General features: G+C 41.5%; 1 protein-coding gene across 2 annotated transcripts in view; it reads right to left on the bottom strand.

Moving 5' to 3' along the window:
* Nucleotides 1-12,056, bottom strand: part of LOC101847307 (putative uncharacterized protein DDB_G0277255) — a gene marked incomplete at its 3' end in the record, with an annotated part of 23,688 nt that overhangs the window by 4,301 nt on the left and 7,331 nt on the right. For both annotated transcript variants that reach the window (XM_013088406.2, XM_013088408.2), the window contains 1 exon segment: nucleotides 4,902-6,940. In XM_013088406.2, the coding sequence (XP_012943860.1) occupies nucleotides 4,902-6,588 (1,687 nt within the window).

The following is a 12,056-nucleotide window of genomic DNA, read 5'->3' as shown; positions in this document are numbered from 1 at the left end:
ATTTATTTATTTATTTATTTATTCGTTTATTAATGTATTTATTTTTTAAATTATTATTTAATATGTATTTATTTTTTCATATTTTCATTTCTTTCTTTAATTAATTGATTAATTAATTCATTCATTTCTTCACCTTTCGGTATGAGGCATGAGAAAAAAAAATTTCAATAATGTTTTACCTGCATTTATCAAAATATAGTAATACAAGAATAAACATCATTATTTATACGTATTATATAATGTACGCCATTATGATCACTCTTCCCGTGGGAATCATAATTATTTTAATACGTTAAACACACACTTTCTTTTAAGTCTGTTAACTACAAACAGGCAGCGTGCCACGGCGGAGGCTGATAGCTTTTTCTCCTCCCACATCCGCACAATATTGTTCCCTGCCCGACGTCCAATCAACAACCTCCTGCCGAGAGCCAAACCAAACTATTCGACCAGTTCACACAACAAAGGGGAGACCAACCCAGCGAAATCAGAAAAAGAAATAATACCACGGAACGAATACAATTGTTAACAAATATGACAGCTTTTGGTGGCAAACATTCCGAAAAAAAAAAGGAAGAAAAATGGGGTTATTCACGAAAAAAATGTAGTAAAAAGAACCCCACATACACAAAAGAAAAACGAAAAACAGCCATAACCTCAAACCAACAACGTAGGAGTAATATATAAAAATCGTTGTGGATAATGCCTGCCTATTTGCAAATGCCGAAAAGGGAGCGTGATTGTAGTTTTTCAGTGGTTTTCATCGACCGACCACAGGGTTACGTTAATCTTCGTGTTCGCCTTTCCTTCACGAATGCCAACTTTTCATCGTTTCGAGTACTATCACACACGATTTGCTTAACAGCGGAGCTTTTCAGTATCTAAAAAAAATAATCTCTCCTAAACACAAGGGCAAAGAAAAGGCTAGTAAAGATCGTAGAAAGCTAAGTAGTTCTACTAATGCGTAAGCATTCTACTGCACAAAGCTGAATGGAGCAGCTGTAACTAACTCCAGAGGGAAAAAGAGATTAAGACATCGACGGAAGGCTTGCCACTTTTATGAAAAATAACCTCCCTCCAGATAGACTTAAAGCGACGGGAATTGCATTGTGAGTTGAGACCAAATTGCGTAGGATTAACTTGTAAGTGGTCTTTGAGGTCGCTTCAGCTTAGAAAAACATTATTAATTTTATCATTTCTATTTTCATTTTCATTCTCTTGGTGAACTTTGCTGGACGGATATGATGACTGCGTGGGTGGTGGCTAGATAGGACGTCTGGGATTTTCTAGGACAAGATTGCACCCCCCCCCCCTCTCTCTCTCCCCATTTTACGTTGCTCTCTAAGTATTCGTAAAACGCGGCTCAAAACTAAAATTATAGCTTAATTGGCAGAATACTGAATTTTCACGAGTAGGGGAAAGAAGTGTTTCGTGGGTGGTGGCTTGAAAGGAACTCTGGGATTTTTCTAGGGGGTCAAGATTGCCCCCGCCCCCCCAACCCCTGTTTTTGTTTGTTTATTTGTTTGTTTGTTTGTTTTCTTCTTTTTTATTTGGGCGTTTTTTAAGCCTTTCAAAAACTAAAACTGGAGTTAGGCTTATAGAACACTGAATGTTCACGAGTTGGGGGGGGGGGGGGGTGGGGAGTTTGGTGGGTGTTGTTTGACTGAAAGGAACTATGGGAGTCCCTTAAGATATCAAGATTGTTTGCCCTGCTCTAGTGCTGGGCGGCTAGGTTCCCGATTATTGAAAGCTAGGAATCGTAGGAATCGACTCCGAACCCAATTACTTACTTTCTGATAATGTGATTTTTTTTTCTCCGGTGGTTACCTGGTTGGTGCCGAACATCTTCAGGATTTAGGATAACTTTGATTTCAGAACACTACAAAGCATCAACTTCTTTTTTTTTTCAAAAATAAATTCTTTTTCAAAAAGAAGATTTTAATGATAGAAATAACTGGCAACCGTTGGTCTATGTAAAAGGAGACGGAGCTTTACTTCCTTAGTATGAATCGTAAGAATCGGTTCCGAAATCGACTCTTCGCCCAGATCTACCCTGCTCCCAGAACTCCCACCCATATTTTCCTCTCCAAAATATGTCCCTATCTATGTTGCTCTTTCCTTTTCCTGTTTTAAATATTCCGAAGAAGAAGAAGAAGAAGAAGAAGAAGAAGAAGAAGAAGAAGAAGAAGAAGAGGAAGAAGAAGAAGAAGAAAAAGAAGAAAAAGAAGAAGAAGAAGAAGAAGAAGAATATTGCTAAGTATTACGATGATTATTATCTTAATGATTATAATTTAGGTTATCTTTATTAAGATTACTGTTATTATTATTGTAATTGCTTTATTTCAGATTTTAAACAAGTTTCTGTTGGGTTTTATTTTTGTTTTTTTTTGGTCAGTATTTTGTTGTACAGTGGGGATTTGAAGAAAATGAATAATTTTGTACATGAGTTGACCAGTCTTCCCCCCCCCCCCCCCAACTTGTTGTCTTAATTTTTATCTGAAATATATACTGATGATTAGACCCCAAAAAACCCTGGCTCATACACCACATTTTGTGGTAACCTGCGACTGGCAAAAACGGGAGTTGTGTCTCTAATAATTTGGTCGAATGGCTACAACTTATACCCCTGAGTCTGGATTGTTTTGGCGTTTTCATTTGTGTTCACCAACAAGAGTTGGTCCTATCGGAGATAGATGCGGGGGCTCTCGTGGCCTAGAGGTTAAAGTGTTCGCTTCTTATTCAAAGGTCACGGGTTCGAATTCTGGTTCGACGAAAAAATGTTCTTCTCTAAAATTGTCTGCTTTCACCTCCTAATTATTCTTACACCTAGCCTTATCGGACAAGGGCGAAAAATCTCGGAGGTCCCGTGAACAAGTTGCGCACGTTAAAGATCCCTTCGTGGTTTAAAATCAATAAGAGTAGGCTTCGGCCGCCACCCGGGCAAAATTCAAAAATTTTCTACCAACTGAAAATGTTTAATGTGTCCCGCGCACTCATATGACCTTAAGCAGTCGCGAGCGCCGTAAAACACTTACACAAAAAGGGGGGGGGGGGGAGACAGACGCTTCGGTCTTTGCTTACTTTTCCCAGCCTCTGGTGGGTGGTTGGCGGGTGCTTTGGTGTGGTTTGCTCCTTCTTTCGTAGAAAAAAAATCTATCGTCCCTATCTCCCTTGCTTCTTTTTTGTATTTGTTACTCTCTTGTAACACCTCTAATCTTCGGCACTTATATGACCTTATTGTGTTGCAAGTGCCGTGAAACTCTTACAAGAATTACAAGAACCAGCCTCTGTTACCTTGAAGTGCCGAGGAGAGAAACAATAAATCATGTCGTTTTCTAGCTTGTTGTATCGCCTGCTGCATGGTTATGCTATCATTTGAGACAAAATGTTTCTCCGACCCTCTCAATATATCTAATCGTGGGCCTGCCCCTTCCTCTTTTTCCATCAGATCCCTGGTGGTAATTTTTAATTTTTGATTAAAATTTTGTTTGTTTGTTTGACCAAAGACAAGGACATCGACGCAATAATGGTCATTTAGTACTGGGGGGAAAGTAAGACCGACAGACAGACAGAAACAACTAGAGGTATTAGTAAAGAAATACGACCTACCAAAGACACACACCAATCACCCACTCTGGTTGTAAGCTCTCTAGTGAAAGTCCAAATTCTATAAATAGCCACACAGTGTGTCTAATGGCGTTAAATCCAAACCCTGCCCAAACATCTTTGTCTCTGACACGTATTCAATTTTGGGGAAATAATAACTATGTCTCTGATTTTTACATTCGGAAACAATCATAGAATTGGTGATCCGTTTCAATAGATCGGTGTAATGACTAGTAAACAACTTTCCAGCAAGTATAACAAGTTGATAAGCAAAAATGAAGAAAAAGGTAAAAATAACCACCACCACCTCCACCCCCCCTTCCCCGACGGAAAAGGGGAAAAACAGGGGGGGGGGGGGGAACGTGGATGGTAGTAAGCGTTGTAAATTACTATAGGAGTCGATACGAAATTGCGTTGGATTAACTTGTAAATGGTTATTAGGAAGGCGTCAAGATCTAATAATTTGATCTTTTAGGCCTATTATACTTGTGACCACGGGCCGATGGGTGTGATTTACTCTGTGGGTGGTTCAAAAGCAACCGTGTTACTTTAAGGAGAACGAACATTCTGCGTGTCTTTCTTTCTAATAAAATTCGCATTTAAGTTCTATGAAGTGTCATTTTTTGTATTTTGCTTTCAGCTGGTAGTGTACTGAATACCGTAGAAAGGGAAAAAATGTGTCACTAATAGGGCATAATTAGTTTTTTTCCCTCGATAATAATGAATGTTTTCAAAAGTACCTAGATCTAGTAGTAAGAGTGCAAGGATTTCAGAAGTGATTTTTGATAGGCTGTATTTGGAACGGGAAATGTGCCATAATATAATAAAAGATTTATTATATTTCACGTGTCCAGTGATTAGCAATTTGCTTGGCTGTTTTAAAGGCTAAGTTTTAATAGCTTTTCTTCGTGAGGATTCAAACACCACGGGTCATTTTTCATTTACCTCGTGGATTTTTTCTCACATTTTTTGGGTCAAAGGCAGAAGCGAAAAAAAGGAGGGGGGGGGGGGGTGATTGGCTGTGTGTAAAATAGATGGCAAGATGGTGCAGGACGGTGTTGGGGGTGGGTGAAAGGGAAGAAAATGGGGGGGGGGGGGGGTATCCGTACAATGAAGGGATAGCAAGAGGGTGAAGAAAGGGTTGTGCGTGTGGAAAGATATAAATGAGTTGGGAAGGAGATGGGGCTGGTTGTGTATGGACTGGACGGAAAAAATGTGGAACGGGTAAATGAGTGGAAAGGAAAAGGAGATGAAAAAGGGGGGGGGGGGGAGGAGTAAAAAAAAAGTACATTCACCTTCTCCATCCGAGTCAGCCTCGAAATTTTTGCCGTTTTCGCCACTGGAAAAACTAATAGCGGACGTCGTCCTTGCCACTTGTTCCGCCGTGTCATCGACGTCAATGTCCTCCTCGTCGTCATCATCGTCTTCATCTTCATCGTTATTTCTGTCGTCTTTATCCTTTCCGTCCCTGCCCTCAGCACCAGCTGCTAGAGAGGACTTGGCCATGTGCTGGTGGGGATGAGCAGCCTCTGAGAAGAGTTTGCTGTGCAGTTCTCGAGACATGACGGAGAAGTGGGCGCTTAGCTGTGGGTGAGGGTGAGGGAGATGAGGGTGGTGAGGGTGAGGGTGGAGCGGGGAGTGAGGGGACAGCAGCTCCGGCTGTCCATACTGAGCTAGTGGCCCGACTTGATGGTGAAGGGGCAGTCGGGGGGATACAGGGGGCTGAGAGCTGCTGAAGGGAAGAGGGAGTCTTCTGTGTTGTTGCTGTTGCTGCAGATGCTGTTGTTGTTGCTGTTCCCCTGTGGTTGCGGCTGTGCTCGGGGCTAGGATGTCTGTAATGAGGAATGAGGGGCGTGACGGGGTTGTGGCGGTGGCGGCCAGATTGGGGCTGGACTTTTTGGTCAGTTCCAAAGGCCTGGCGTCTTCACTGTCTCTACTGTCCGAATCGTCGAAATTCTTGTTGCTGTTATTGTTGTTATTGCTGATGTTAGCTTTGTTATTGTTGTTATTTGTGCTGCTGTTATCGTTATTATTGTTATTGATGGTGCTGTTATAGTTTGATAATAAGAAGTTTGTAGGAATGTTGTCGCAGCCACTCTTGTTGTTGTAGTTGTTGTCGAGTGGTTTGTTGTTGTGGATGACGGTGGCCGTTTGGGGAGGCATGTTTTTCGTGGATGCTCCTTGTGGCACAAGTGTGCTTTCACCTGGAGTTACAGAGTTTTGAATGACATGCACGTCTGGGAATCTTGGGACCTTTCCTGGAGTCATAAATGCAGAAGGGAAGAGGACGCTATGTGGGGGAGGAGGAAGAGAGGGAGGAGGAGGAGGAGGAGGGGGCGACGCCACACGGTTTGGAGACGAAGATGGTGACACTGATGAGGTCGAAGTGGAGGACGAGTCTTTTCTGTGGCTGGGATGGTTTAGGAAATTCGGAGTTTTATTGGTGTGGCTGACTGGCAATTGTCTTTTGGGAGATGAAGAGCAGGCGAAGGACACATCGTGGCCAATGATGTTCTGGGCAGGCAACGGCTCAGAGGTCAACAGATGCTGAGGGTATTTGTCTGATTGTCGGGGGATTTCTGAGGAGTGTTCATCTCGCGCAGACTCTTGTCTGAGATCTGCTGGAGACGTTTTGTTATTATGAAGATTTGTTCTAGTTATAGAGGGAGAATTGTGGCCTTTCAAACGATCATCAGCGATACTTTCTGATTCTTCATTCTCCTCTGTATCGTTTTCACTCTCTGGTCTCTTACCGGATGATTCTTTTACTATTCTCTGGTTTTTCCGAACTTTGCTTCCTCCTGAAACGTTAGGAGATGTTCTCCCAGTCTTCGTTTCATCCGTGCATTCATTTTCTTCTGCACTAGTTGACATATTATCAGGTCCACCATCACATGAAATTGTTTCCTTTTTTGCCTTTTTCTCTGCACGTTTTTGCCGACTTCCTGTAGAATTCTTACTTGTTTGATGTGTGGACGCCATGTTTATTCACTTTCTTTGTCTTAAAGTAATACCAGTCTTTTAACAATTCATATTAATAATATTATCTATGTTTGCCTTTCGAGCTGTTCTTCTGAAATCTACATAATCTTTCTGTTTTAAAAAGTGTGATCACTTTTCTGAACAGATATCACAATAGGTTTTCCCTTATACAAGTGGGGAAAAGATACTTTGATGTTTACACGAATCCAGGAAATGGTGTTCAGCAATAGCAAACAGAACGTTGAGTAGCAAGAGCCAGTCTTTAGTCAATGGGCTCTACGTTGGCCTCTGTCCTACTTTTCTTGATCAAGTATATCCGGTGTGCAAATGAGCTTCACTTGCAGAACAGCTTCTGAAAAAAACCCAAGCAAAACAAAACAATGAAAAACAAACCAAAACAAAGATAAAAATTATCACCATGTATACGTAAACATTATTTATAACCCCCCCCCCCCAAAAAAAAAAATTCTCAATCTGCCTCTCTGTTTATCTTCTCATTCATTAAAACAACTCTACCCATTCATAATATAATCATAACCATACGTTCATTTTGAATTTCAATAACCATTGAAGGAAAGTTTCAGATGAGATGTGTGCTTGTTTGTCTATGGGCAAGTGCAACTGAAGTAAATGTAAGGGTTTAACACCATAATCAATTCTATTAGATTATTTCAGAAGCCGTGGACCTCCAAATTTAACATCCGTCTCCGAAGCACCGAGCGAAATGAGTTTAGAGCCTTGAAATCTCCGCGCGAAGACCCAAGTTGAAAAACCCCTAGTCTGGGACTCGAGCCAGGGCCACCCGCTCCGTAGTGCAGCCTGATACCAACTGAGCGAACGGGGCTACCTAGGCATGTGTAATACTTTGTATCCAGGTCTTGTTTGATGAACTCAGAACTGTCGTGCTCTACTTACGAAATACACGCACAGTGTCAGCGTGACAGGATATTCTATTGCTGCGGCTTGTCTGCTTGGTTTCTTAAATATTCTATCATTTTATTTTGTTTTGTTTTGTTTTGTTTATTTTTGTTGTTGTTATTGTTTTTTTAAGTGCTTTACGGCGCTCTCAACAGCATATTAAAAAAAGATGTTTATCTGTTTTTGGTAAATAGAAGCACATCAACACATTATCATTAACGGTTATTGAGTACTTGGAAAAGCAAGACAGACAAAGGGAAACGGTACATTTAAAGGACAGAAGTAGGACTCCCAGTGGCGCCCTCCAACCACCTGCCATTTGTATGAGTAGTGCTTAGATTGTCTCTCTACAGGCATTGGCTTCTGCTTTACGACGTAATTATTATGCACGCCATTATATAGATATGAAAATAACATTTTGTCGAAGGATAGCAGATGTCCCAATGTTGGTTCAACATAACGTTGAGTAGCAAGAGCCAACATAAAGTACCGAAACGTTTAAAATTGACAAAATGCACGGCAGCCTGATTGCGCTTATAAGTGTCCCTGTGTTCATCTACTTGAACATTTGTCCGCTCTTGTCTCCCTTTTGTCAACAAGCAGGTCACAGGTAAAAAAAATAAATCAGTGTTCGTCTAGATCTAGATACGAATAAAGATTAGACGCATGTGTATGTCGGTTAGTTGTTGCTTTCTGAATAACATGTCGGCTTAGTTTCTGATCAAAGAAAAAGAAAAGAGGTCATTATTAGTTGTCCCGGTACATCTCCGAATATTGATACATTTGGGAAAAAATAAAGATAAGGACATTGTCTTATTGCATGTAAAAATACTTTTCCTTTGATACAAGAAAGACACCGTCATGAATGTGGACTGAAGGTCTAAGTCGAAATCTGTTGATTCCACAGTGAGGTATAATGTGCCTGCGTTCCCATTGCACTCAGAGAGCATTTTGTTTCTGCTTTGTTCTTTATTTTACCCCAACTGTTAATAATAGTTCAAGATTTAATTAATCATTTTATATTTCATTCTATGGATCGAACCTGGAAGTCGTCTACTAAAAGGAACAATTCTGAATCTACCTGGGCGTTAAACGTCAACAAAATCACGAGACCCGCCCACTCTCGCTACACTAACCCTTTTCTTTCCCACTCAGCTGTGGGTGTTTGTCATTCTGTGTCGGAGATAGCCCGCATGAGTTGTCGCTATTGTGTGGCTGCATGTCACAATGGAAACAAGAGTTGGGAGCAAAAAAGACTAAAAAGAGCACAGCGTTATGAGCGTGATGACGACAATGAGAACATGAAGGAATAATGAACTGGATGCATGATGGCGACAATGAGAACATGAAGGAATAATGAACTGGATGCATGATGACGACAATGAGAACATGAAGGAATAATGAACTGGATGCATGATGGCGGGTAGGCCGAGTTAAAAATGTCGAGCTGAACGTTATGTAGTATGAATGGGTGGATGAAAGAATTGGTGGATTGCTTGGCAGATGCGTTTATGGTTTTTATGAAGGACAGGGTGGATTATTGGAAAGACATGCAGGAGGGTGGGTAGATAGAGATATGGGTGAAAGACCTAATAAATAGAAGGGTTGAAAGAGCGGGACGTGAGTAGGGGATGTTTCTAAAACAAACAAACAAACAAACAAACAAACAAACAAACAAACAAACAAACAAACAAACACAAAACCCAACTGTCAGATGATCTTATCAGTGTAGTACATCTTCACAGATGGGTTGAGGGACGGATGGTCCAAATGGATTTACTAATCTGTTGATGGGTGATTGGATGAATAGACGGATAGGTAGATAGATAAAGAAGTTGCCGTGTTTACAACTGTGTGAGGTGTTAGCTAGTTTAAGAATAGAGAAATGTACAGATGAAGGTGCAGAGTGAACGGTAGGAGAAGAATACGGACAAAGAGCATGATGAAAGGTGTTAATGAAATTTTAAAAAAAGAAAGTAAAGAAGAAAAAAAAAAGTTACCTTCTTTCATACACCTGCCTGTGTTTTTAAAGGGGTATTTAGTTGCGAATTACGTTGACATGTGTTAATATTTTGTCTCTGAAACCACAGCAGGGAGATTTGCCCCTCAAGTAGATATCATGATACGCTTGCTCGAGCACGCTGATCACCTTTCTAACACCTCAACGCCCCCCCTCCCCCCAATCCCCTCTCCATCTCCACCTCCTCCCCACCCCCACCCCCTCTTATGCTTTCCCTGAATGATTCAATCCAACGATTCTGAAGTGGTCCCGTGTGGATTGCGCGCACATGTCATCATTAAGTGACGGCCCCTGAGCTCTCCTATCATTCAGGACTCCTTTCTTTCTCATTTAGTTTTTCTTTCGATTCTTGATTTTTGTTTTTGTTTTCAGGGAGTGGGTTTTTTTCTTTCTTTTGTTTTCTCGCGTTCTAGCCTTAATGTATCAGGTTGCCAGGCGGTCAAGAACAGCTAGGGTGTCAGATTGCACCAACTCAGTTCAAATCACAGTGTCTGACACAGACTCGTGAACAAGGTGTTCCTCATCCGCACATTATTAAGTGTGAAATTGGTGGGAAAAATGTGATGTAATGAATAGCTGACTAGTGAGAAAAATACGGCAATGAGATCTATTGATAACTCGGTTGAGCAGTTCATGATTTGTACACGTGCTAGTTATAAACTCTCATAAAACTGCACGGCTCACTGAGCAAGTAAAACCAATTAGATGCCATCAGATAATCCGACTAAAGAACCTGTGTGATGTGCCCACTATTCCGGAAAAGCCAAGTTAGATAGGGGTAAAAACGGCGAAATAAGAAATATTATACCTCACCGTGTGTAGCTGTGATCTAAACAAATACACGGGGCCACTTGGTTGGGGTCACTTAGTCTTTTCGCGGCTTTCGCCTAATCTGACTTCTCATCAAGCAGTCATGCAGAAAACGCTAGAGAGTCCAGAAAAGAGAGGGCGTGGAGAGGAAAAGAATTTTGAAGAAAAGAGAAGAAAGAAAGAGGGACTCTCTACCCCCCTCCTTCTACCCCCCCTCCCTTCTACCCCCACCCTTTCCAGCCTCAACCTAAATCGTATACTTAATACACACTTATCAAATCGTGAAGAAATTGTTGTTTAACTAAAAAGGCGCTGCATTTCAAGAGTTAAGAGTACTTCAACGTGGGGGAGAGAGGCTAAAAAATAGATAAAGCAAAACGAATATAGCGAGAGGAAAATACCATTATTGAGTTTAGGGGTGTTGGGAAAGAAGTATGCGAGGTTGCTGGGGTGCATTCTGAGAGCATTTGAGGTCTCAACACGAGCGTACATAAAGGCGGACAATGGTATCCATTACCTGCAAGTTCATAGAGCCTACGATCTTGCCATTGACACTATCCCGCGCCATACACAAAACGTTTTGAACAAAATTGTGCGTCCGTGTTCCCATAGACAGCGTTTCGGGGGTTCCCTCAGGGGGTGCCTTCCCGACCGCTGCTTTTCTTCTCTTTCGCTCTTGCTTGGGTCTACTGTTCCTAGGAATATCGACGTATCGGACAAAACCAAACATTTTGAATTTACGGATTTGTTGCACTAGCCTTTCTTATATCAATTCGTACATCAAAGGCAGGGTGAAGCATCTTCGTCCGAAAAAAAGGAAGTAAATAAAATGATAAAACTACCTCAGTGAATAATCTCAAACCCCACTGTTGATGGATGAATGACATTACTACTTTTCAGAATAAACCTGTTTAGACGCAGTCATACTTAAAAGAGGCTACGCGTAAAGATATTTTTCTTTTCTGTAAAAGTTTGTCTTCTCTTTTCATCTTTCTCAAAATTTATGAAATGTGCAGTTACGTCAATTTGGCTTTGGGCGGCAGAGTGGGGCGACAGCGAGAAGTCAAGTTTAAGGGGGTTAGTGTCGAAGAAGACGGACGTCAAATTTGTGTCAAATCACTCCCTCAGCACCAGTTTACCTTATAATCCGCCCTCGTTCTTTTGTCTGGTCTATTCTCCATCCATGTTCGTGGTCTTTGTCCTCATAGAGGCTTGTCGCTCGAGAATGTGCGAACTTGAGAACACTCGCTTGTGTGGATGCGTACAGGTTGACACAGACAGACAGGCAGACACATGGATGTACAGAAGTGTAGGAGGATGGACGGTTAAATAGACGGACGAATAAATCGACGAGCGGTCGGACGGACGGACAGATAGAGAAGTCGACGGATAAATAGACAGAAAGAGAGAAAATGAGACAAGAAGAGATAAATTAAAATAGAGAGACAGAGAAAGACAGACAAAGAAAGAGACAATGAGAAAGAGGGAGACTGGGAAAGACAGGGATAGATAGAGAGACAGAGAGAACGATCGGATTGGGATGGAAGGACAGTGTTGATAGTGAACAGGTAAGATTCAACTGAAAAGTTTCAGGAGTCAACTATAAGATGCCCATTGGACTAGCATCGTTTATTTTCTGCGCTGAAAGAGAGAGAGAGAGAGAGAGAGAGAGAGAGAGAGAGAGAGAGAGAGAGACAGACAGACAGACAGACAGACAGAC

This window comes from Aplysia californica, unplaced genomic scaffold (genome assembly GCF_000002075.1).
Source record: "Aplysia californica isolate F4 #8 unplaced genomic scaffold, AplCal3.0 scaffold00023, whole genome shotgun sequence".
NCBI lineage: Eukaryota > Metazoa > Mollusca > Gastropoda > Aplysiida > Aplysiidae > Aplysia > Aplysia californica.
Note: the sequence above shows the minus strand (reverse complement) of the source record. Positions and strands in the feature narration are given on the sequence as shown.